The 27363-nt window shown below is 33.6% G+C and overlaps 3 protein-coding genes across 3 annotated transcripts; 1 reads left to right on the plus strand and 2 right to left on the minus strand.

The window, feature by feature from the left end:
• The first annotated feature begins 566 nt into the window (after window positions 1–566).
• LOC146540752 (epithelial serine protease-like) lies at window positions 567–4659 on the plus strand. The gene is made up of 7 exons (XM_085197935.1): window positions 567–669; window positions 1140–1308; window positions 1976–2142; window positions 2679–2780; window positions 3328–3479; window positions 3879–3987; window positions 4108–4659. The coding sequence occupies exons 2-7, from the start codon at window positions 1220–1222 to the stop codon at window positions 4617–4619; spliced, it is 1131 nt and encodes a 376-aa protein (XP_085054061.1). The 5' UTR covers window positions 567–669; window positions 1140–1219; the 3' UTR covers window positions 4620–4659.
• A 1821-nt stretch (window positions 4660–6480) lies between these two features.
• Window positions 6481–14896, minus strand: LOC146540753 (collagenase-like). The gene is made up of 8 exons (XM_085197947.1): window positions 14839–14896; window positions 11883–11922; window positions 11047–11206; window positions 10343–10506; window positions 8209–8319; window positions 7534–7679; window positions 6982–7090; window positions 6481–6710 (listed from the first exon to the last, which is right to left on the minus strand). The coding sequence occupies exons 1-8, from the start codon at window positions 14872–14874 to the stop codon at window positions 6556–6558; spliced, it is 921 nt and encodes a 306-aa protein (XP_085054073.1). The 5' UTR covers window positions 14875–14896; the 3' UTR covers window positions 6481–6555.
• Window positions 14897–17178: 2282 nt separating this feature from the next.
• LOC146540754 (uncharacterized) lies at window positions 17179–25070 on the minus strand. Its single transcript, XM_085205732.1, has 9 exons — window positions 25000–25070; window positions 24363–24522; window positions 23335–23498; window positions 22830–22940; window positions 21065–21218; window positions 20013–20506; window positions 18015–18160; window positions 17449–17507; window positions 17179–17233 (listed from the first exon to the last, which is right to left on the minus strand). The coding sequence occupies exons 1-9, from the start codon at window positions 25046–25048 to the stop codon at window positions 17179–17181; spliced, it is 1392 nt and encodes a 463-aa protein (XP_085061858.1). The 5' UTR covers window positions 25049–25070.
• Between the last annotated feature and the right edge of the window lie 2293 nt (window positions 25071–27363).

A 27363-nucleotide genomic window follows, 5' to 3' on the forward strand; every position in this document is an offset into this window, starting at 1 on the left:
GAATTCAGCGGGAAGTGGAGAAGGGAGTGACTTACTACTAGGTTACCTCTGCCTACCCTGTTTTGCTTTTTGCTGATCAGCGTGAACCTAATTGAAGAAAACGAAAGAAACCTGAAAGGATCTAAGTAGTGGAACTTTTCAGACGGTACTCGTAAACAACTCGAATAATCTTCAAATACCTAATTTATAATTCCCTGCACTATATAGCATTTGCAACTTGATGTAGAATTGTACATATTATTAAATATATAGATTTGTTTGTCAGGTCTTCAATGCGTCACTTAGATATATCTTTTTATTATTGATATTATCTTTATAATAATTATTATATGCGATTATTATTCTGTTTTGATTTGATTTCGATTCTGAAATATCATGATATTAATTTGCAATTATTTTTAAGAAAATTTAATTAATATTATTAAAATCATGAGACTCGTTTTTACAATGAAATAAAACAATACGGGCTGCACTTTAAAATTATTTAATTGTATTGATAAATTTAGGTTTAAACAATAGAACGTATGTACATACACATATTGTACTCAATAGGTGTGTATTTTTGTTTCTTTTTATAAAATATTAAGGTGTAATTATATATAATTCAATTTTTTCAGGCAACGGCAATCCCGAGCCCACAAAATCTGGTGTTCCCTGAAGCAACGCAAGGTAAATATTATTTTTTTTACTTTTAGTTTCAAAGTGTTAAGGCACTTCGTTCCCATTAAGACACTTCCGCTCCCCACTTCCTGCCGAATTTTTCTAGGCGATGCCTACATGCGAGAAGCAGCATGCGAGTGGCGAAACGCAATGTCGCCCTTTGCCTCGTTACCTCAGCGAGAAAATGAAAATATTTAATATTTCATTTTCTTGAGTAGAAATCGAACCCACAACCTGTCGCGTTTATAGTCGCACGCTTTTTGTTATGCAGTTAGATTTCATAAAAAAAGTTGAGATATTATTGTAAATGAATTTTCTTGTACATTTTAATTTTAACATTGCCACAAATATTTAAGAGGAATATATTTTTTACTTCTATATAATATAAACCATAGCTTTACGCTGTATCCCGGATATAACAAGATAAAAAAAAAGCTACAAAATAATTATTATTAATAATGAATTTACCAAAAAATAAGATGCAGAAAGCAGAGCCAGCAGGATCGTCTCAGGATGGGAAGCGAGTGAAGGCCAGATTCCTTACCAGCTTTCCATTCGTATGGTGGACGTAGGTGCTAATGTCAGCTCGTGTGGAGCCACCCTCATTCACAACGAATGGGCCCTCACTGCCGCTCACTGTACCGATAGGCAAGTAAATAAGTATCAACCCCCAACCATATTGTTTTTCGCATTATTATAATTATGGACAGAGATAACCCCGCAGATTGCTCTTTTTGTTCAAGTAGGTTTTATCACTCTTCGGTATTGTTAATATTAATAGTTATGTTCAATAATAATTTTGTATCTTTGATTCGTTTAAACTATGCTTTGAATAAAATAAAAGACGACTTCTTATCTTGCTACTCCAGCCATTAAAAGCCCATGTTAGTATCCTAAGTTTCCCATGATCCTGCTGCAGCCACGGTGAATTTTAATTTATACATATTTCATTGTCTTTTCTAGACTCTAGACGGTAAGCAAAATGCTGTTAGCGTTTAATGATATTCTATTTACCAATATTTATTACTTGAAAAAAGTTCAAAATGTAAATGTATAAAAGAAATCATTCAATACACAAGTATCCTAGGTTCTGTAATAAAAATATATGTAAATGGTTGTCAGCAACCCTTATTGCTACCTAAGTTTACAACTACTCCTGAACTATAAGACATAAATTTCCATTTTCTCTCATTACCACTACGAGAAATACTTCTTAGTACTATCCTACACTCCCCTAAGCTATATTTTAGGTAACAATCAGTCATGGTCATTGTTGTCATCATTTTGATTTTAATATTTAACTATTTTTCCACAGTCGGCGTACCATTGTGATTCGTGCCGGAGCTGTATCTCTCCGCCGCCCGGCCGCTATCTTTGAGACCCATGAACACTACAACCACCCTCTATACATCGAAGGATGGCCGTTCGTCCAGCGCAACGACATCGGTGTCATCAAACTGAACCGCTTTTTGGAATACTCTGGTAAATATGATGGATTTCTAAATTTTAATCTCATCTCTTTAAATCTTTGTGAGGCAGTGCCAGTCCATCTGACGGTAAAAACGCGGTGGTTATAGGTTTGCTTCTCATGCAGGGGAATGAATTATTTATCATTATTCTGCTGATTATTGCGTCCGCCTATGGATACTGATTGTTCCTATTTTTTTTCAGACCCTCTCACCTGGATGTATCAGTTTGTTTAACGATCTACTAATCATTCTGTATAATAGCAACCAAATATACACGGCACATTGAAAATTTTTTTTCCAGTTTAACACCCCCTTTCCCCCACTTTCCGCCTATCGAGGCACTATGTGAGGAGTGGCAGAAGTCAATGCTGCGTTTTGCCTTCTTATCAAAGTGAAGAATTGAAAATATTAAATATTTCATTCCACCGAATTGGAATCGAACTTACTACCATCACGTGTACAGTCACACGCTTGTGTCTACGTCACGACGACCTCAATATTTTATATTAATAAAACATAGGAATAAAACTTTATTGTTATATTTTCCAGATGTCATTCAACCTATAAGACTTCAACCCAGCGCGCACAAGGACAAAGACTACAGCGGAATTATATTGCAGGCTAGCGGATGGGGATTGAACTGGACTCGTGGTATGTAATAGATAGAAGGGTAGGTAAAGAGAATTTGTGTTAAGATACTTCGTTCTCCACTTTCCATCCGAATTAGAGATAGAGTCACGATGTGTGGGAATCAACGCCGCGCTTTGCCTTTTTCTCTTATTTCTCCGCTGTACATCAGTTACTATTTTAAGCTCAGTAACGATTATATTTAGCTAAATCATCATATAGCAATCATCAGATATCAATATCTAGAATAATCGTCTCCACAAAATGTCACAAAAATGCTTGAAATTATACCTGGTGGTAATTCCTTAAACTAATTTTTAAAATATCTTTCATAAAGAGATTCACAATTTTACAATAAAGTAATAAAGAAAATCATTGCAATTTCGTGTTTATTTTTTATTTGTATTAACTCTACGCTGTATTTCTCACAATAAGTAGGCAAAGGGAACTTGGATGGGTGAGTGTTAAGACACTCCGTTCCCATTATGATACTAGCGTTCTCCACTTTCCGCTGAAATGTAGAGATTTTTTTTTTTCTTTATTTAATATTTACTTCTTTTTGTGTGTTTAGGTATCGGGGTTAGCCCTGAGAACCTTAACTGGGTATACCTGTTTGGTGAATCCAACGAGTATTGCAGAAGGGTTTTCAACCAAAGTCCGATCATCGCGGATTCCACTATCTGTGCTAGTGCTTACAACGTCTCCAGTCAATCTACTTGCGATGTAATTATTTATATATTTTTTATAATCTATATATGTGGAATCTGGCGTAGTAGAACTTAGTGTTGGGACACTTCGTACTGTGTTCTTTCTGGCCGAATTTGAGACATTGTGGGAGGTGAGTTGCTGTATTACCAGAGATGGAAGACGAATTTTTTCATTCTCCCGAGTTCAGGTCGATATATCAATTTAAATTGAAAATAACAAAATAAAATTAATAATGCAATGTCCAGTGATAAATAATTGGTTTAGAAACTTAAGAAGTTATTAACGAAAATATTCAAAAGTTTTGTTATTTTTTGTATTTTCGTTTTTTTTGTCAGTTCAATTTTTATCGAAGTTTTTATCAACTAAGAGATATTCGTAGTATTTTAAATATAAAAGACAATTTTATTTTAACAGGGTGACAGCGGTGGCCCCCTTGTTACGAAGGACATTGACGGAAAACTCACACAAGTAGGAGTCACTTCCTTTGTATCTGGATCTGGTTGCCATACAGATTTCCCAGCAGGTAAGTTAATAATTTATTTTTTTATTTGATGATATTAAAATATTTGTCATGGATGACGTACAGATATAATTTAATATATTAAAATATACAGACATACATTAAAATAATTATAATATTTAGGTTTCATTCGACCCGGTTACTATCATGATTGGCTTCTCGATGTAACTGGTATCGATTTCGACTGGGATCCAGAATCAATTGAAGCACCTGAAGAAGAAGACAAAGAAGAAGAAAAGGAGGAGGAAAGCGAAGAAGAAAAAGAGGAGGAAGAAGAAGAAGAGGAAGAAGAAAGTGAATCAAGTGAATCAAGTGAATCTGATGAAGATGAATCATCAAGTGAATCAGATAGTGAAAGTGAAGAGGGTGACAATAGTGAAGAAGAAGATGACAATGAAGACGAAGATAATGAAGACGACAATGATGGAGATAATGGAGAAAGCAATGGAGAGGATAAAGAAGAAGAAAATGGGGAAGATAATGAGGAAGACAACGAGGGTGACAACGAGGGAGACAGCGAGGGTGACAACGAGGGAGAGAACGAGGGTGACAACGAGGGAGACAACGAGGGAGACAACGAGGGAGATAATGAGGAAGTTAGCGAAGTCAAAGTAGTTGATAGGGCAGAGTACTAAATTTTCTAATGAACATTATTAAAAATATTAAAATAAAATTAACATAGTATTCGAACGAGTTTTTTTCTGTGATTTGTCTTATTTAAATTAATTAATTAATAGGTGAAGATAAAATATTAATATGTTATTTTAATAAAACTAAAAGAAATTGAATGAAATGAAAAAAACAATATTATGAAGGTAAACTTATAATCGATCGAAAATATCATTTAGAAAGTTGCAAACTTCTAATTGAACTTACAATTACATTGAAAGCTCTCTCCTCTTTATTTCTCCTATATCCCAATTATCGAGATATTACTAACGCTAAGGCTGTCGTGACGCAGCGGCTCAAGAGTGTGACTGTAACACGACGATTGTGGGTTCGATCCCCACTCGAGGAAGTGAACTATTTATTTATGATTATATTTTCATTTCCTCGTTTTAGTGTCGAGGCCAATCACACCAGGCCACCACTTAATACGCAATGCCTCCAGAATTCAGCGGAAAGTTCGGAAGGGAGTATCTTAACACTAGGTTCCCTCTGCCTACCCAGCTGTGTGCGGGATACGGCGTGAAGCTGATTACTAATGGCGCACTACCGGCTTGTTGCCGTGCTTTTTTTGTCAGAGTGAGAAAAAGAAAATAATGTAACTATTATCAATTACTCGAGTGGAGATCGAACCTAACATCGAACCTACAATCATTAAGTTCTTTTTCCGTAACCTTAGAATTTAAAACGGTGTTATTGCTTAGTACTAGAAAGTATAGAAAGATAATAATTAAATTAGTGAGTTATTAATTATTATATCAATAGTGTCATCAGCTAACAGCGCAGTATGTAATAAGAAAATTATATATACAAAGAAAAACTGAAATGGCCCAAAAAACGGTCCTCGCGGTACATTCGTCTATAATGAGGAACCCAACGTTTTAAAATAATTCACAGTACAGATTTTTTTTTTTTTTAGTATAAAAAAATGGGATAGCAATCTCTCCTATGGAAGATATTAACATATTGTGGCCTAAACAGTCAAATATTTTAGTTAATTTTAAAAAAACTCCTTAACCATATTTATTTTGTGCTTAAAAATAGTTATTTTTGAGATTTTGGTTAACAAGAATTTTTGAATCAAGTTAATGATATTAAATTGTAATATTATTGAATTATTTAATAAGTACTTTTGCCTTTAGATAAGTTGAAAATATTTTATCGAGGATATTAATGAGATATGGCATGTAATCTTTAGATTTCAATAAACCAAGGTTGATTTGGTATGTCTGTTGATGTACCAACGGAAGTACAAGAATTTTGTGTTCAACTTCAAAATTTATTACTTTAGTAATTGAGTTGAATTGAAACGAGGCCGTCGTGGCGCAGCGGCACAAGGGTGTGACTGTAACGCCACGGTTGTGGGTTCGATTCCCACTCGAGGAAGTGAAATAATTATTTATGTTTATATTTCCATTTTTTCGCTCTGGTTGTTGAGGCATAGCGCGGCGCTGAGTTCTACCACTCAACACACAACCTCCAGAATTCCGCAGAAAGTGGGGAATGGAGTGTCTTAACACTAGCTTCCATCTGCCTACCCTTTAGTGTGCGGGATACAGCGTGACGCTGATTCCATATTGAAATACCATATATATTTTTTTAAAGTTTTTTTTTTCAGGAAATCATTGGGCCGTAGATACGAGTATATGGTTTGAATTTTCACTCGATATCTCTAAGCGTTCCTAAGATAAAGGCTCTTCACAGACAGACAAAAGACAGATAGACGGATAACAAAGTGATCTTATAAGGGGTCCTTTTTCTTTTATTTTAATCTTAGATTAAAATATTAATTATGTCATTAGTAGTATTTTCAAATATCAAACAATAATATAGAATTGTTAAATTTATTGATTTACATGTATACACAATTTTATATTCAAATTGCAGTGAAGCATTTGTAAAAAATTAAGCGTCAGCACTTTCAACAACTTGAACTTGTTCCACATCAACTCCAGCAAAACTGTCTTCCTCTTTAACAGCAATTGATTCGGGATACCAGTCGAAGTTGACACCAGTGACTGCCGATAGCCAATCGTGGTAATGGCCAGGACGGACGTAACCTAAAAATGAAGGTTAAATATTATAAATATAATATTAGCCTATATTTATGTTTTTGTATATATATATAGTAAATATAGATAGCTCATGATATAATAAATATAGAATTTTTTTACAAAATATAATCTACGTAGATTGCTAAGAACGTATGGCTTAGTAATATGGCACTTGGACCATTTCTAAGAGTTGTTCGAGTTTTGCTATGTTCTAAAATTTATACCTTATCTAAAATACTTCTCCTTTATATTATTTTGTATAAATATAAAACGTTACCTGATGGTGCGTGTGCTTCGCAACCATATCCAGATAAGAAAGAGGCTAACCCTACTAAAGTGGGTTTTCCATCAACGTCGTCTACTACGAGGGGTCCACCGCTGTCACCCTGTAAAATACATATATCTTCATTTTATCCATAAGGAATGGCGTGAGACATAGATTTAAGTTAAGTATAAAAAAGTTTTTACTAAGTTACCTAACTGTTAACAGTTGCGGAATCTTTTTGTGCATGTACATTCTTTAGGGAGTGTAGGGGAACAATAAGAGGATTTACCGAATTCTCTCAGTGGACTTTGCTTTACGTTACGTTAAGCATTTGCAAATTTATAAATATGACTTTCAGAAATTTGACACACACACATTATAAGTATACGTTTTTGAAATTCAGAAAATGTACCGTTGAAAGCCTAAATAGATAACCATATTCAAATATTATCAAATCTATCTAACAATATCCCAAACATCAAATTGATAACCTCTTTGTGTTAAGTCAGTTAAATTACAGAAACTCAAAACTTCTATTTGCAAATCCAAGAAAGGAATACTTACGCTGCATGGAGATTGGCTGGTTACGTTGTAAGCCATCGCGCAGATAGTAGAGTCGGCTACAAGGGGAGAGTTGAATATGCGGGCTCTGCAGTCCTGGTTTGACATACCAACGACGTATACCCAATTAAGGACCTCGGGATACTCACCTGTTAATATAGAATGATAAAAAAATTATAACAACATTTTATAAATATAGAAAATAAGAGCCGAAGGTACCTCAGATCGTAGGATGGACACAATCGGAGAGGCTGAGGTAATTCGGATCGTAGGTCGCGCGTTGCGGGCTACATCCAAACGATTAACCAAACTTAATATAATCTATAGCCTTCCATGATTAAAGGAAAAGGGAATAAAGGAAATATCTACACAAATTCAGAAAGGTAGATTTTGAGATTAGCGCGTTTAACAAACATCGTTCACTTATATTGCATTCGAGCGGAGTGCTGACGATTATTAGGCAGTAGCGAGTATTAATTGCTCTTGGAATTATGGAAGAATCCCTTGGGTCTTGTAGTCCCGGCCTGTGGCGGTCGAGGAGGAGCACCATGAGGTTTTAGTGGCATTTCATCTGCCGGCCCATGAGACCCACATAACCTGCTCGAATCCCCACTCGGGTGGCGTACCAGTAAAAACATGCTCTCACGATAAGAAAGATCTAAGAATTATTCTACGTACCACCATTCCAGGGTGACGCGTTCAGGCCCCATCCGGCAACGCGCAAGAGAACGTCATCGTAATCAACATCTTTCTGTGCGCTGGATTGAATCCTCAAGGGTTGAATGTTAGCTACAATTATAAATTATATATGTTATATTAGTTTTATATTATTAGAATTAAAGTAGGTTATATGGGGAATTAATTTAATTGGTTATTTGAATTTGCTACTGGACATCGTTTTATTTACCACTGAGTCTGTGTCTATAATCTTTATAAACCAATTAATGGATGTAATTTTATGTGGTTTAATTTTTTGTCGGTATAAATTCAGGGGTGGGCACAGACCATACCCCCTCCTAATCTCCTAAATACACGATGATCTTTATAAAGCCAGAAATTAATTGTTATTTGGGATGTGACGATGCACAGCATCTGTGTGATGGTACTGTATACTTCCCTTTGATTATCCAATGATTTTCACTTCCGGTTGCTGTTTTCGACCAATCAGCGATTCGCCGGAAGTCACGTGGTCCCAGGTGGTAGAGCGCTGGAACGTATAAAAGGCGCTACGCTTCTTACCTCATAGCGTCGTTATTTTCCATTAGAGTAACATTGTTTAAAAGTGAAAGTGCTGTGGTAAGTGTAGTGTTGGAGGTGAAATTTCTTCACATCGTGAACTGGATTTCTATATCGGGCCTACTCCTGATAGGCCTCCAGTAAAGACGTTCATCCTCATCAGAGAATTTGCTTTTGTGAAATTCAAAGGTAAAAAAAAATGGACAACGGGTGAGTCATTTGAACCTCTTGTTTAACAAGTATCTACATGCATGTAATACTGTTCTATTGCTTGGTATCATATATACCAATACAGTAGTGGATTCTGAGCTTTACCGAACACGGCTGTGTTATAACCTACAATAAGGTTAGGTATGTCTCAGATTTTCAGCAGTTATGGCCCAATTTTATTCAGCTAACGGGCATTGCAAAGAGCAAGAGGACTCATTGGAGACGTTCTCAGCTTATGCTGAGAACACGTGCCCGTTCTATCTATGTCCTGCTGTCTGAGCCGGAGATAGTTTCCGGTGGACCGGACCACATTTTCATTGGCATTTTGATCCTGCTCGTATTTCTAACGTCATATTTCGTTTAGAAATATTTCGGGAAACAGGTACAGGTTACAGGTGAGACGCTCTAGAAACGGTGGTGTCATCCTAAGAAAAATGTTTTTCTAGATTCTACATTAAGAAACTAGCTAGACCACCGGAAATAGGCTACAAAATGTAACAATTTAGTTGTGTAATTTAGAGGGGAGGCTACGCAAGGGCTTCATGAATAATAATCGATACTTATATAAACAGGTTAATAAATCAATATCAAAAGAAGTGAGCACGTCTAGCTTTATTATTTAGACAGTTATGAAAGCTTCCTTTCATACTCATGCTTATCAGTGAGTTGCGAAACATCTTTTAAAATCTGTTTGTATGCAGATTATAAGTAAATCTAATAATTGAAGTTAGATTATTTTGGCTCAGCGTCCGGCAGAGCGATTATTAATTGAATTAAAAAATTAAGCAGTTTACAATTCTTTGTTTCTCAAATTGCTTATAAATAAAACAATGTTACTCATGTTTTTTGTGGTTTTACAGATCAATTTATCTGAATGTATCAGAATCAATTTATACAATCATTCTCATTTAGATCACATAGCGTCGTGCGTGGTCACCAGGAGTTATAAACACGTCTCACAGATGCTGTGCATCGTCACATCCCAAATTATAGTTCAAGTTTTACATAACAATAAAACTTGTATTATTGTGGAGAGACGATGCACAGCATCATTTTAAGGCTCCTGGTGAGAATCTGCTATGAGGTAAGAAGCGTAGTGGCGCCTTTTATACGTTCCGGCGCCGTACCACCTGGGACCACGTGACTTCCGGCGAATCTCTGATTGGTAGAAAACATCAACCGAAAGTGAAAATCATTGGATAATCAAAGGGAAGTATACAGCGCCCTCTCACAGATGCTGTGCATCGTCTCTCCACATGTTTTATAGTTATGTAAAACTTGTACTATTAGATTGATTACAGATAGAAATGTCAATCTACAGTTTTTTTCACTTTTAAGTAGTTAATCTAGAATATACGATATTTACCAGAGTATTCCACTAAGCGGTTGAACTTGAGGAGACTGATGTCGTGGACTTGTAGGAATACTCCCTGGATGAAGCCTGGTGGATGGTAGAACTCTGTAGTCTCAAAAATTGCTTTTGGAGTAAGGTGAGAGACTGATCCAGCACGAATTATAATACTGACCCGACTGTAAAATAAAATATTTTTGATAAATTTTTAGAACTTGATGTAAATGTATGATGTAAATGTAAATCAACAACATGTAAATGAATATAAAAAACAAAACATTGTTTATTCTATTACGAAATTACAAGCACTTTGAATTGAATTTCATTTGAGTCAAGTCAATTTACGTAGAAATATCAGTAGTTTCAAAAGTAATGTAAGTTTCACAACCATCTTAAATGGTAATTTAACATTACGCTATATTCTGGCCTAGTGAGGTCACTCGTCTACCGAGGGTTCCATACCAAATTTATTTCAAACCTTGTCAAATTTTATAATTTCACTTGACAAGCAGACAAACACACAGACAAGTAAAATAATTTTATATTAAAAAATTCTTCTATACGAGTATAATATGCTCTACTGTTTATGAATTTCGAGACGGTGAGTTGAGTAGTGAAAGGAAAAGAGAATAAGACATTCCTATTAGGAGTCGAATTAACACACATTCCTGTCTTACTGCGCGACAATAGCGTATTACTTACTTATACATGGTACTTACATGGTGGTACAGTGACCAGCGGTGATGCCCCACTCGTGATGAATGATAGAGCCGGTACAAGACGAAACGTCACCATCATTAGTTGTCATACGTAAAGCTAGCGCATACGGGAAATCGCCTTCGTTTGCCTCCCATCCTGAGACGATCCTGCCGGAGCTGACTGTAGGGATGGAAGAAGATTTTTTCTAATATTATTGTATTTTCTATTATTATTGATTTTCTTTATTATTGTTAACTAATTTTGACTGAGTTTTTGACAATATTTCATACTAGTTACGTATAGCAAGGAAGTAAAGAAGGGGTAGGAAATTTAAATATTTTTTTGTCTAAAGTTAAACCTTGTAGTAGGTTGAGGTATTAAGTTATCTATCTGTTATGTTATTATTACATATATTATTTAAAGTTTTCTTTGAGCATTATGTAAAATTACTCTTTGAATATATGTACTTTGTAATTGCGTTATGTAATTTTAAATTTTTAACTCCTTATGAAAATGGAATTGTGGTATAAGTTTAACATGTGTGTACGTGTATCTGTCTGTGGTATTGTAGTTCTTGTACCGATGAACCAATTTTTATTTCTTTTTGTTATTTTATTATTTAAGGATTATAAGATCAGAGATCATAAGATCTCTTTTGTAGAATTTTTTTAAAACTTTTTATAGCATATATATATATATATATATATATATATATATTATGCAATATTTATTTATTGTTATAATATAAGTTTACTGCACAAGAATTCTTTAATTTCCTCTAAGCTCTATCTATTTTGTTTGACTACAATATAAAAATCACATTAAATTAGTAACGTGCTTTGAAAACTATTATTACCTCTAATACCAGCGACGTCCGCACTTGGGGCTGCAGATGCCTGAAACATAAATTTTATCATTAAATTACTGTGTTAATTACTAGGTCCATAGACGAACTTAGACGGTTTCCACGAGGCGCAGGTACTAATCCTACAAACTTTGTTATCTTAATAATGTTTTTTTTCCTAAGTGTGGATTAACTCTTTATAAGTGTTAAGAAAATCAAGACCTTTGCTTAGGTAGTACACATATGCTTTAACTTAACTTTATTTTTCATACTTTGTGACTTTGCATTAAGAATATATATTTTTGATTTTTAAATTACACTGTTATTTAAAGTTGTACAATAAAATGTGATTGTATATACTTATAAACTTAAAGATAATTCGAAGCCGATATTTCAGTGATGATGAGATGCCTATCTATAGATAGTATTATTTGAGTTAAAGTAAAAAATAGTATATAGGTGAGGACCCTGAGGAACACCGAATATAAAAACGTTGATAAACCGGATACAATACTCGATCACGTTTAAAAATAAATCAATAGGTTAAAAATGGCTGAAACCATTGCAACAAACTTGAAATATGAAAACGTGAAACTTTATTATCGTACAAATATATTGTGAACACTATATCGAAAGCTTTTTAAAAAAGATAATTCTCAATGAACCTATTTGTTAACTTATATTTGGTGGTACAAAAAAATATTAGTTTCTCCACGCTCCAGTTCTAAACTCAAGTGGACAGCGGAGCAGGAAATGGACCATGTGTAATGTTTTGTTATAATTTATGAACAAAAAAACGTACATTTGTTCTACCTGCCTTACCTACTACGTTGGACACGAAGCAAAAATGATTTTTTTAAAATCAGAAGTCTGTAACTGTGATATCAATTTTTTATTATTTTTATAAGGATATAATTAATCCCTTCAGTTATCGAAAATTAATAAGATAATGTATATCAGTGTGTATGTGTGTTATCATATTTTACAGATCTAAAACAAGATTGATGTATTACTGTTATAAACTATTACTAACGGAGATAAGAGGTTTTTCCGCTGATGTATTAGTACATTTTTGTCAATATTGCGTTAAATATTTATGTTTTAGTTTCAAGGACTTTAATTAAGAATATATAAATTTCATAATAATAAGCGACCTGTAATACTCCGGCGTTGAGTTTCACCTCAACACACAATATGTTGAAAATTAGGCAGGAAGTGTGATTTTTCGTTAAAAAACGAAATGAAATTTTTGCGCACACAGCAGGGTAGGCAGAGGGAACCTTATAGTGTTAAGACAGGGGAGCAGGGGCACTAGCTTGCAATTACACGCGATGGTTGTGGGCTCCATTCCCACGACCACACGTAAAGCAGGGAACGAAAGTTTCTTAATAGTGAACGTTTTAACACTAGGTTCCCATTTTGCCCCTGCTTACTATGCTAAGTGCGGATAAAAAAATAGTACATTTCAAAGCGTAGATAGACCAGGACTCGATGATAGTAATAAATTAGATTTGGCACGATGAAGATTATTGAAATACTAGATGTTGCTCGTGCATATAGAATTGCTCGTTTCGCTCGTTATTTATAAAAAATGAAGAAAAAATGTAAATACTAAATATTCATGAATTTAAAAAATCAGTTTTCAGCAAATGTTTCCTAATTACCTCTCCGCCATATTTCATTTTCAATTGGTAGTTTCTCATTTTCAATGTTATTTCCGAGATATTGTGTTTTAAGTGTCAGAACTCATCATAACGTGTATACCACACGGCACTGGCACGGGGGAATAAAAATATTTTTTTAATATAAAAAATTCTCCGGATGAGGCGTGAACCTATAACAATCAACAGATGCTCGTAGTTCTACTGCCTCAAGACTCGCTTTTTAAAGTTTCGTACCTCAAAAAAAAAAAAAAACAAAACCCTTGTAGAGAACCTTACGAGAACCTTTGTTATTTGTCTGTTCACCTGTCAAGGCTATTTATCTCAAGACCACCTTAAGATATCAAACTGAAATTAATATCAAAGGTCCAGCTCTACAGCAAAGAAAAAATTAAGCTTTTAAGTCATTTCAATTATAAGATGCCAGCATTTATGCATCGTTTTGTACGGAATTCCGCCGTAATCAAAATCTATAGGGTCCAGTGTACTTGTAGTTAAAATTGAGAACTTATAATACTAATAAAGAAGAAAGTACGCAAACTAAAAAATATATATGTATTTCACAGAAAAAAACATTACAAAGTTATATTTGTAGTCTATGTCATATAAAATGAGTATATACGCTCGCGAACTTTGACTGCATAAGATTAGAAAAGAAGCTTAAACTTGCAAAACAAATTAAAGAAAATATGTTTATATTACTCGTAACAAATACTACAAATGCTGCAAACTTATATTTAAGTTTTATAATTTTATTTCATTTCATACAAAATGAGCAACATCATGTCAGAAGGACCGACAACCGATGGGGAAGAAAGGTCCTCGAATGGCGACCACGTTTCGGCAAAAGGAGTACAGGCCGCCCTCCAACCGGGTGGACCGACGACCTCAAGAAGACAGCGGGAACCCGCTGGATTCAAAGGGCGCAGGACCGGACGGAGTGGCGAGCATTGGGGGAGGCCTATGTCCAGCAGTGGAGTGGCTGATGGAATCGAGCAACATTTCTTACAAAATGACTGACTTTTATAGGTACCGTACCTCTCGTTGAACTACAACCCTGAAATTGGTACCAAAACTAGGTGTGCGAGTACGATTTCGCTTCGCACTTGACCGTTATTCTTTATTTCAAATAGGTATGTTATTACAAAGAATATAACGAAACAAATCGATAAAATAATAATTTAAAAATATTTTGGATATGACCAACCAGATCAAGATATTCCGTTTTCTAGTTTTTTTATCTAAGTTCAATACACCACGTGAGCCCGACAAAAGCAAATATATGAAACAGTAATAATTAAACTTACCCCAACGGCTAAAAGGAACGCAATAGCTAGTATCATCTTTGCTATGAGTACTAAATTTGATCAAAAGTTCCCTATTTTATTGAATTTTGAATGATAATGCAATTGATTACACGATACATTATCTCTTAATTGTTAGTTTCTGTCTCTCTGTCTAGATTATTAATTGATTGATTGACATACTTCAAATTACCATCTTTAATTCATAGTTCAGAGAGTGGCAGTAATCGGCATTAGCCAATTTTGTAGATTTACATACATTCTGATTTGGTTAAGGCCAGCAATGCTCATTATAGTTACTTCAACAAACAGTTCAGAATATGAAAGAAAACCGCATTCTTTATTACTACTGTTATTTTCCTTTATTATTATTAATTCATCACTCAATTAACTTTATAATATTAAAATAATAAACACAAAATTTGATTAATTTTAAAATTGTTGGCAAAAGGTAAATTTATCTCATTACATCTTGTCCCAGTGAAGGAAAGGTAAGTGGTACCCAGGGGGGTAAGTGAAGGAAGTCAGGGGTACGTGAAGGAATGTAGAAAAATATATTTTTTTTCTTTAGTTCTGAACAGTTTATTCGGTGTTATTAGATTAAAAGATATTTCAGTTATAAAAATATTGAACAAGAAGAGATATAAGAATTTTATAGTATAAAATTTACCAGATGGCCTATCAAGAAATGTACTGAAAGTAAGCAACGGGTCCCGATTATGAAAGATTACAAACGATCAGTTACAGAGAAAGATTTCCTATTCACATGTAAGAAAGTCATTCTAATTATAGATAAAATTGAAAATACTCTGAATAAATACCTATTTCTAAGATTGTTTTGTAAGTTTCATTGAAAAGGTAATCCGATGCATGATTAAAATAAAATGCGATAGTTGTGGTTTAGATTCCCAATCATTCCCCAGGAAGTGAAATATAATATTAATATATTAATGTATTCGCTTCAGTAATGAGGCTAAGTGCGGCGTTAAGTTCCGCCACTCAATATGTAATGTCTCAAGAATTCGGCAGAAAGTCTTACGGACGAACTGGAAGTGTTCTAATGGAAATGATGTGTCTTAACACTAGGTTTCCAGTTTCTCCGTACCTTCTCTGCTATGAGCTGGAAGCGTGAAACAGCGTGAAGTTAAAAAAATTACACCTCAGACAGTCCAGACTAATCATTTCATTTAATTATAATTAAAAAAAGATAAAATAACCAATTATGTAGATAACATCGGATATGGAATATAAAAAATAATGTCAGGTAAGATAAACACAAGCATGACAAGTTACATGATACTACTTTAGAAATAACAAATATTTGTGGTGTGTTTGTTATTATACAAGGCAGAGGGAAGTGGGAACCTTAGCAAAAACATACAAAATAATGTGATACCCAAAACATTATCATTTTATCACTAGTTATACTTTATAATGAAATTAACAAAATATGTAAAATATTTCCACTTTCCTTTCATTTATTAAAAGTAAAAAATAGTTTGTTCTTATAAGTTCAATATATCATTGAAATAGATTTTTATTATAAACATGTGGAATACAGCGTGAAGCTATTTTTCCAAGTTCCTGTGGCCATCTTCCAGCTCTATGATTAGACCCTGGCTACAATATAGTATCAAAGTAAGTACTCGTCAAGACGTATCAAAAGAGCTCAAACTCGAAAGGCTTGTATAGTTTAATTTCGGAGTTCCTATCTACCTTCCAGCTCTATCGTCAGATCAGTGGATCAAATTTAACTTGCAAGATTTGATTACAGACAACAGACAGGTGAAATTAAATAAAAGCTTGTAATTATAAAAGCTCATAAAATAAAGGTTTGTAATGAGTGACTTTTATAAGTTGTACAGTGTACATCTCGTTCATCTACAAATTGCTGTGGAAGCCTCGGTGAGCCATCCGATTTATCAGGATCTATCAACTTCGTTATTAAGATTTAAGACGGAAAACACCGTTACTACTTCCTTGAAAATAGGACATACCTATTGCAGATAGTGATAATTCGCAATGGTTGTTGTTAAATCAACTGTAAATCGTTATATTAAAATAAATCGTTATGTTAAAAACTTAACAGTTATTTTTGGATGAATTCAAGTGGGGTATGCCACTGGCATAGTTCGGAAATTTTTATTTTTTTATTATTGTCATGTATTTAGTGACGACTGTTTATTCAAAAAAAAAATTATTCAAAAAGTTTTTTAAAATTACAGTAAAGCACTTGTAAAAAATTAAGCGTCAGCACTTTCTACAACTTGAACTTGTTCCACATCAACTCCAGCAAAACTGTCTTCCTCTTTAACAGCAATTAATTCGGGATCCCAGTCGAAGTTAATGCCAGTGACTGCGGTAAACCAATCGTGGTAATGTCCAAGACGGACGTAACCTGAAAATGAAGGTTAAATATTGTAAGTATAATATAAGTCTATACTAGCGGCCCGCCCGGGGCTTCGCCCGCTTGAACTACATGATTTAAAAAATCATTTAAATAATGAAGGAAAGAAGGAAGGAAGGAAAATATTTTTACTTTCTATTATTGTTTTTAAGTGCCTCTCTATCCCTTTCAGTCAAAATACTAAATGTACAGAAAAATATTTTAACCCTACTGAAGTGGGTTTTCCATCAACGTCGTCTACTACGAGGGGTCCACCGCTGTCACCCTGTGAAATACATATATGTTCATTTTATCCATCGGAAATAATCCTTTGGCGTGGGTTTTTAGTAAGTATAAACAGTTATATATGCAATTGTCACAGAAAGCAGAAACGGTCTTACGCAATGTAGAATTCGGAATCTTTTTGTGCATGTAGATTTTTTAGAGAGTGTAGGGGAACAATAAGAGGATTTCCCGAATTTTCTGAATGGATAGGAAAAACAGGATTTTACGTTAAGCATTTGCAAATTTATAAATATGACTTTTAGAAATTTGACACACACACATTATAAACATACGTTTTTGAAATTCAGAAAATGTTCCGTTGAAAGCCTAAATAGATAACCAAATTTAAATATTATCAAATTTATCTAACAATATCCCAAACATCAAACTGATTGTTATAACTAACTTAATATAATGATGTTACTTTGTATTAAGTCAGTTAAATTACAGAAACTCATAATTTAACTTGCAAATCAAGTTAAATCCAAGACAGAAAACAAATACTTACGTTGCATGGAGATTGGCTGGTTACGTTGAAAGCCATCGAACAGATAATAGAGTCGGCTATAAGGGGAGAGTTGAATAAATTTTCTCTGCACTGCTGGTTTGACATACCAACGACGTATACCCAATTAAGGACGTCGGGGAACTCACCTGTTAATATAGAATGATAAAAAAATTATAACAACATTTTATAAATATAGAAAACAAGAGCTTGAGGAGACCGTAGGATGGACACAATCTGACAGGCTGAGGTAATTCGTTCGCGCGTTGCGGGTTATAGCCAAACGATTAACCAAACTTAATATAATCTATATTCTTCCTTGATTTGTGTGATGTGAATAAAGGAAATTATCCTACACAAATTCAGAAAAGTAGTCTTTGAGATTAGCGCGAGTAAAAATATCTTAAACTTTGTATTTAAAAACTATTTTATTAAAATAAAATACAATTATTATTAAAACTAGTTCTTAACTATAAGAGTGCTGGTAGTGGAATCGCCTTATCCCTAAGGTTGGTCGGCTTTAATACAAATTCGGGTGTCCCCACCCCTTTGGCTCGTTTCCCACGATGCTTTGTTTCTCATGGAGTTATTATATGAAAATTCCTCGAAGTCGGAAATCAGCGAGCCTATTGTCATCGACATCCAAATGTTCATCTGCTCCAACATGTGCAGCTGGGTTCATGTAATGCTTTTAAAGAACTTTCTCTCGGAGTCATAAATCTACCATAGGCCCACATGCCGTCGAGCTCTTGTTTTACATTTATTATCTTTTATTTAAACCATTTGTTACAACAATGCTAGACTAGGTTGACTGTCCCCCTCCAAATTCGAAGTACATGTTTCGAACGAAACCTGGATCTGAGGATTTAAGCTCAAATTAGGCATATCAATATAATAATAGTTATAATAGTTGTCAACCATATTATACTATGTCGTGATTTTCATAGTTAAATGTTGGAATTTCATTTATTCTCCATCTGCATCAGCTGTAATTCTTTTTTTTTTTTAATATTTCCTTTGCATATTAATGTTCTAGTTCAGTATAATCTTCGACATCATATATTGTATGCTATAATTACCGTTCGCATTATAGGATAGGAACAGGGAAGGTTGTATTGGATAATAGGTACAATATTTCATATTTTCTATATACTACTTTACACAATTATCAATAAAAATCATATTAAATTTACAATACAATCTAGTATTTACTGAAACAATTTTATTTTAATATGTTCTAAAATAATATGTATACTTGGATATGTGTGATTTACATCTTTCTAATTTATGTATAATATTTTTTTATTTCTAACTTATATATTTATTGTATAGCACTTTCCTTCTAATATTCAAGTAGATTTTACTACATTTTCCGAAGGGTCTAACTACTTGAACTTATATCCGAAAGTATAGAGGATTCTGAAACAATTAGTTCCTCTACGTGATAAATTTTTCCATTGCTTATTTTATATTTATTATGCGGTTCTATACTTAAGATTTTGTATGGACCCAGAAATCTTGATTTCGTTTTGTGCCTATCTATCATTGAATTTTTTAAATAAACCTTATCATCTATTTTAAATACTTTTGGAGGCTGAATTCGTTTATTCAATCTATCATTCCTATAAATCTTTTGTTTCCTACATAATTCACAATTTAAAATATATTTCTTAATAATCTTTCGCATATTTTCAAAATAATATTTTTTCCGTAATTGCTTATAAACACTTTTAAAACCTGCATGTTTATTATTTAATAAATGACACTCTTTAATTAAATGTAATTGTTCCTCTTTTTTATCTATCTCTATTAAAAACTTAGTATATCTTACTGGCTTAAACTTACTATGATCAAAATATTTCCTATATACTTCTGAAACTTTAAAATATAATTCTTCATTAGGAATTATAAATGCATATTTTTCTTTACTTAAATATTCTAACATGAAATTTTTAATAACTTTTTCCTCATTATTTGGTGGAATATAAAAATACCACATACTTTTTGAATATTTTGCGTTTTCGTAAGGCGCAGTTTCAAACACTACACGTCTTAAACGTTTCGGTGGATAATTGTTAATAATTGGTATGCCACTATCACTGTCTTGTTGGCATGAATTTATTGTATTACTTAATGTTTTATTATCTGAAAGCAGTGAATTGGACTCTGTATTTACAGTAGAGTCCGTTTTACATGGTGTATTGTCTAACGATATTTCCTCACTACAATGAGATTGTAATGAATCCGAACTTGTGTGGAATATTTCAATTATATTTAATGCATCTGCAACGTGATTTTCTTTACATTTCACATGTTCTATACTGTGTGATTTTTTGTCGCGGTCGGCAACTTCGTGAAAATTTAAATTAATATTATCAAAATTATTTTCATGCTGGAATACTTCCTCAGCAACAATACCTTTCCCTAAATTGACCTGACCAGGACGCAATGGAGGGGCTGATTGCATTGAAACATCCCCCATTTCCTGCGGGATCCTATTTGTATTAGGATGATATTGATTTCGCTTAAAATAACTATTTTGTGGCCTATTAAAAACATTATTTGGATTCGGAGTCCATTGATTTTTATTATGGTTGTAATTATTATTATTATAAAAATTATTATTATTATTATGTCGCATCGGAAAATGATTCGATCGCGATGTAGACGGATAAGCTTGTCTCTGGTTATAATTAAAGTTCGAATTATATTGCGAATACGCATTTTGACGTACATTACGCGGCGGCGGTAAAACGTTATAAAAATTTTGTTTAAAGTTGTCATATCTCCCTTCTGCTTCTAATTGCAATATTCTAGTTGCCGTTTCATTAAAATTACAGTTAGATACATATATTTGGTCATGATACGGTAAACTTTTTCTTAAGGTATTCTGGGCGGTATTTATGTACGGCTCCATCACCTCATCTACTAAAAGTTTTTCACTATATTTATCTAATAATTTACTTCTAATAAAAAATAACTTTTGTTTTAATTCGAATATTAAATCTTTATATAAACCTTTTCTCTTAACATTTCCTAACTCTATTAATAACGTATTTAAATCTCTATTATCTCCGCATTCTCTTTTTAATGCTAATTCTATATTATTCCATTTAAAATCATGCTCAATCATAGATATTGAAATAGCAGCTTTAGATTCTAATTTACTTAATAATAACATAACATTTTGTGGTGTATCTCCACCCGCTATTTGTAGCCATTGCTTAGCACAATTTATATAATTATATAAAGTAAATGCATCGCCATTATACGAAGGGACGAACGAAAGTAAGGTTTTTGGATCCATTGTTTAATGTAAACACGGGACTCTAAAATGGTAGGACGACTGAGTCGCGCTACTTTCACTACTCTCACTATCAGAAGGAGAGTGAATAACACTACTAGTATTCCTATAGCTATTTTATACAAAAGTTAGGAGTTTCAGATGGGAAGGAATGGTGACAAAGATAATGCTACTTGGTACTTACAGAATGCTCACGACGGCAGCTTCCTTGATCAATTTCTTCCACCGATAACAGTATTTTTACGTATTTATATGGTTTCGTTGCCTAGCCATAGTCTTGAGAGACTTCGCGAAACTTTTGCGGAATTACTTATGATTGCGCGTTTTGTTCACTTAGCTAGGCCCCACCGATGGGCGCCAGTAAAAATATCTTAAACTTTGTATTTAAAAACTATTTTATTAAAATAAAATACAATTATTATTAAAACTAGTTCTTAACTATAAGAGTGCTGGTAGTGGAATCGCCTTATCCCTAAGGTTGGTCGGCTTTAATACAAATTCGGGTGTCCCCACCCCTTTGGCTCGTTTCCCACGATGCTTTGTTTCTCATGGAGTTATTATATGAAAATTCCTCGAAGTCGGAAATCAGCGAGCCTATTGTCATCGACATCCAAATGTTCATCTGCTCCAACATGTGCAGCTGGGTTCATGTAATGCTTTTAAAGAACTTTCTCTCGGAGTCATAAATCTACCATAGGCCCACATGCCGTCGAGCTCTTGTTTTACATTTATTATCTTTTATTTAAACCATTTGTTACAACAATGCTAGACTAGGTTGACTCGCGTTTAACGAGCATTGCTCACTTGTATTGCATTCGAGCGGAGTGCGGACTATTATTCGGCCGTAGCGAGTATTAATTGCTCTCGGAATTATGGAAGAATCCCATGGTTCCTGTCCCGGCCTGTGGCGGCCGAGAAGGAGCACCATGAGGTTTTAGTGGCATTACATCTGCCGGCCCATAGGACCCACATAAGAAATTCAAATTCAAAATATTCTTTATTCAAATAAACTTATTATAAGCACTTTTGAATCGTCGAATGAACATATAATCAAAAAGCTACCACCGGTTCGGAAGGCAGTTCTGCTGAGAAGAGTCGGCAAGAAACTCAACAGTTGCTCTTTTCAAAGTCAACGGTACAATTTGTTACATTAGCTGGCAGCTATCCTGCATTACATTCAATAGACATTAATTCCATACATGTTTATCCTCTAAATATTCTTGAACAGTGTAATAAGCTATACTTGTTAGAATTTATTTTACAGATATTTAAAATTTTGGAAGTGGCAAACCTAGAATACACTGTGGAATTTTATTATATACACGTATGCTCAGACACATAAAAGATTTATTAACTTTTTAGAGGCGAAAACTTGGAGTAACATTCTTATCTTTATTTCTCGTTCCTATCGTATGATAACCTGCTCGAATCCCCACTCGGGTGGCCGGCGTACCCGTAAAAGTTTTCTAGTAATTTTCTCACTATAAAAAAGGTTTAAGAATCGATCTACTTACCACCACGAGTGGATGTAGCGTTCAGGCCCCATCCGGCAACGCGCAAGAGAATGTCATTGTAATCAGCATCTTTCTGTGCGCTGGGTTGAATCCTCAAGGGTTGAATATTAGCTACAATTATAAATTTATAACATATATAATTATATATGTTATATTAGTTTAACATTATTAGAATTAAAGTATGTTATATGATGAATTCATTTAATTGGTTATTTGAATTTGCTACTGGAAATGTCTGTGTCTATAATCTTTAAAATAAACCAATTAATGAATGTAATTTTATATGGTTTCATTGTTTGTCAGTATAAATTCAGGGGTGGGCACAGACCATACCCTCTCCTTCACTCCTAGATATAAGATGATTGGTATCTTTATAAGGCCAGAAATTAATTATTAGATTAATTACAGATAAAAATGTGAAACTACATTTTTTTTCTCTTTTAAGTAATAAAAGGATAAAAATGACAATATTTTAATAAGTTAATCTATGATATACGATATTTACCAGAGTATTCCACGAAGCGGTTGAACTTGAGGAGACTGATGTCGTGGACTTGTAAGAATTCTCCCTGGATGAAGCCTGGTGGATAGTAGAACTCTGTAGTTTCAAAAATTGCTTTTGGAGTAAGGTGAGAGACTGATCCAGCACGAATTATAATACTGACCCGACTGTAAAATAAAATATTTTTGAGAAATTTTTAGATCTTGATGTGAATGTATGATGTGTGTAAATGTATGATGTAAGTGTAAATCAATAACATGTAAATGAAAATAAAAAACAAAACATTCTTTATTCAATTAATTGAATTTAATTTGAATCAAGTCAAGTTACGTAGAAATATTAGTAATGTAAGTTTCACAGCCATCTTAAATGGTAATTTAACATTACGCTATATTCTGGCCTAGTGAGGTCACTCGGTTGCTCAATTAATTTTGATTCCCTTCATAGTGTCGAAATATGCCTTTCTTGAGACATAACGGCCATATCATTTTTTTAAATAAATTTGGAAATACGATTTTTTCAGAAATCAAGGGACTTCTATCAACTAAACACGTGTATAATTAATCGAAGGGTTTAATTTCAACCCGATATCTTCAAGTGTTCCTGGGGCAGACGGACGGACAACAAAGTGATCTTATAAGGGTTTCTTTTCTCCTTAAAAGGTATGGGAACCCTATAAATCCGCTCAAGTGCGACTCATACTCGTCTGCCGAGGGTTTCATACCAAATGTATTTCGAACCATGCCGAATTTTATAATTTCACTTGACAAGCAGACAAACACACAGACAAACGGACAAGGTGCTCTTGGAAGCAAAAGCAAAATAATTTTATATTGACAATTTCTTCTATAGGAGTAAAATATGGAGAGTCTAATATCAAGATGCTTTCTTTACTTTTTATGAATTTCGAGACGGTGAGTTGAGTAGTGAAAGGAAAAGAAATAAGACATTCCGATTATGAGTCGAATTAACACACATTTCTGTCTTATTGCGCGACAATAGCGTATAACTTACTTATACATGGTACTTACAAGGCGGTACAGTGACCAGCGGTGATGCCCCACTCGTGATGAATGATAGAGCCGGTACAAGACGAAACGTCACCATCATCAGTTGTCATACGTAAAGCTAGCGCATACGGGAACTCGCCTTCGTTTGCCTCCCATCCTGAGACGATTCTGCCGGAGCTAACTGTTAGGATGGAAGAAGATTTTTCTTTATTATTGTTTACTAATTTTGACTGAGCTTTTGACAATATTTCATACAAGTTAAGTACCGTAAGTAAAGAAGGGGTAGGAAACTTAAATATTTTTTTGTCTAAAGTTAAACCCTGTAGTAGGTTGAGGTATTAAGTAATCTATCTGTTACTATTACATATTATATTACTTAACCTTTTCTTTGATAATTCTGTTAAACTTGAACTTGACTCTTTGAATATACTTTGTAGCCACGTTATGTAGTTTTAATTTTTAGCCCCCGATGATAATAGAATTGTGGTGTAAGTTTAACATGTCTGAATATGTGTATGCGTGTATCTGTCTGTAGTAAAATAACATATAAGTTAACTGCACAATAATTCTTTTATTCTTTCTTAGTTATATCTATTTTGTTAGGCTACAATATAAAAATCAGATCCAATAAGCAACGGACTTTGAAAACTATTGTTACCTCTAATACCAGCGACGTCCGCACTTGGGGCTGCAAATGCCTGAAACATAAATGTTATTATTGAATTACTACGTCCAAGGACAAACTTGGACAGTATTAATCCTACAAATTGTTCTTTTCTTAATAAGGTTTTTATTTTCTAAGCGTGGATTAACCCTTTAAAAATGTTAAGAAAATCTCTATCAAAACGTCTAAGCCTGGATAGGCGCCTACTAACCCAGGTTTTGGAAGCGGAAGGTAACGCCTATGATCCTAGAATGCCATCCAAGCCCAAGAGGATAAACAAATACATAATCCAACCACTTCTCTCATACATCAGTTAATGCTGGCCAACACTGTCTCGGCACAATCCTATTTTTTTTTCTATGTTGAAACAGAAAGAGGTTTAGGTAGTACACATAATATTTGATACTTTGCAGTATGTGACTGACTGACTGTACATTAAGGATATACATTTTAGGTTTTTAAAGTACACTGTTATTTAAAATTGTACAGTTGTACTTATAAACTTAAAGATAATTAGACACCGATATTTCAATGATGGTGAGTTAAAAATAACGATAAAGTTAAAGTAAAGAGTAGTGAGGACCCTGAGGGACACCGAATATAAAAACGTTGATAAACTATATATGTGACACTTGACCACGTCTAAAAATAAATGAATATGTTAAAAATGGCTGGAATGATTGCTACAAGCTAAGGTAAATGTACGGGGATTCGGCAGTTTAAGGCTCTTATAACTTTTAACTATTGTAAATACATTATTAAAGGTTATATGAATTTGCAAATTTTAGTATGATCAAAGTGGGTCTTTTGGCAGTAATTTAATGTGTGAATTATGCGGTTTAATTTAAGCTTATTTTTTATATTAATTTATTTGTGGACCTCTTGTTTGAACCCTACTTCGTGATAAAATTTAGCTCTGTGTTTGTTGTTGTGTTTATGTAATGTTTATTTATAGAATACAAAAAAGCAAATATTCAATATTTTATTCGAATAACTTACCTTTGTCTTTCTACAACCTTAAGAAATTCTTACGCTAGTCTTACGGTGGCAAGCATCGCAGACACGTTACACTGCAGTTCGTAGCCAACTCTGCGTTTAAAATGTCGCTATACGCTCAATTTTATCATTAAAATATTGTTACTTAATTTTTAGACAGTTGAAAGTATAAAGATTATATACCAATATATAGTTTGCGTAAATAATACTTAAATTGCTTATTATTTTTGCCAGAAGCAAAACTCACGGAACGACGTACTATCACGAAGTTACCGTCACTTACCTTAAGCTAACTTATGCTCAAACTTTATTTTCGTACAAGTATATTGTGAACACGATATCGAAAGCATTTTAAAATAAGATAATTCGTAATAATCGTATTTGGTAACCTAAATAAATTTCTGGATATCCATGTAAAACCATGGTGGCAAGAAGAACGAAATGCATACTCAATGTTCTCATAAAGCTGAAAAAAGATTTGGATAACGTCTAGTATTTAGTTATCTGTAATATAGATTCTATATCTATAAATATAAAAACACATATTCCGACTGACTGAGGTAAGACGCACGCACAGCCGTAACCACTGATGTTAGAAACGAAAAATTTGGACAGATGTTTATTTTCGTAATCTGGGCATCCGCTAAGGAATTTTGAAAAAAATTAAAGCTAAAAGGGTGAAATAGGAAAAATCTTTATATTAGCACCGATTTGTTTTAAATTTACATGTAAATTTACACGTGTTTCACGGTTTATTCACCTTGAAACTGAAAATTGTTTCATAAATATATTTAATAAATATTCGTATAGTTCAACCGGGCGAAGCCGCCTGGGTCCGCTAGTAATATATAAAAAAACACTGTTTCCTTGCTTACCTTGCTTACCTACTACGTTGGATACAGCACGAAGCAAAAAAGGTAATTTTTTGGACCAGAAGTCTGTAGCCATAGGAAATGGTAAAGGAAAGGATTAATCCATTCAGTAATCGGAAATTAATAAGATAATATATCTCAGTGTGTATGTGTTATCATATTTTACAGATTTAAAACAAGATTGATGTATTACATTCATAATCACGGAGATAAGAGGTTTTCCCGCTGATGTATTAGTAGATACTTTTTGGTCAATATGGTTGTGAAAAATATTTATGTTTTAGTTTCAAGGACTTTAATGAATAATATACAAATTTCATAATAATAAACGGCCGACGTAATAACTCGGCGTCGAGTTAAAATCGTTAAAAGCGAAATTCTATTATATATCATACATATATATATATATATATATATATATATATATATAGAAAGAAAGAAAGAAATGTACAAGAGGCGGCCTTATCGCTAAAACAGCGATCTCTTCCAG

Source organism: Heliconius melpomene, chromosome 2 (assembly GCF_056956725.1).
Source record: "Heliconius melpomene rosina isolate 202511_hmr_F chromosome 2, ASM5695672v1, whole genome shotgun sequence".
NCBI classification, from domain to species: Eukaryota; Metazoa; Arthropoda; class Insecta; order Lepidoptera; family Nymphalidae; genus Heliconius; species Heliconius melpomene.

Bases quoted from the DNA above. Each gene is read 5' to 3' on its own strand.
- LOC146540752 (XM_085197935.1), top strand. From the start codon at position 1,220: ATGGTGGACGTAGGTGCTAATGTCAGCTCGTGTGGAGCCACCCTCATT. The intron at 2,781-3,327 runs GTATGTAATAGA...TTGTGTGTTTAG, and splicing joins GGGATTGAACTGGACTCGTG to GTATCGGGGTTAGCCCTGAG. The intron at 3,480-3,878 runs GTAATTATTTAT...TTATTTTAACAG, and splicing joins CCAGTCAATCTACTTGCGAT to GGTGACAGCGGTGGCCCCCT.
- LOC146540754 (XM_085205732.1), bottom strand. From the start codon at position 25,048: ATGTTTCAGGCATTTGCAGCCCCAAGTGCGGACGTCGCTGGTATTAGA. The intron at 24,523-24,999 runs GTAACAATAGTT...CCATCCTAACAG, and splicing joins GGACGTCGCTGGTATTAGAG to TTAGCTCCGGCAGAATCGTC. The intron at 17,234-17,448 runs GTTAAAATATTT...CTTCATTTTCAG, and splicing joins GGAAAACCCACTTCAGTAGG to GTTACGTCCGTCTTGGACAT.
- LOC146540753 (XM_085197947.1), bottom strand. From the start codon at position 14,874: ATGATACTAGCTATTGCGTTCCTTTTAGCCGTTGGG. The intron at 8,320-10,342 runs GTAAATATCGTA...TTATAATTGTAG, and splicing joins CCGCTTAGTGGAATACTCTG to CTAACATTCAACCCTTGAGG. The intron at 7,680-8,208 runs GTACGTAGAATA...CTATATTAACAG, and splicing joins CGCGTCACCCTGGAATGGTG to GTGAGTATCCCGAGGTCCTT.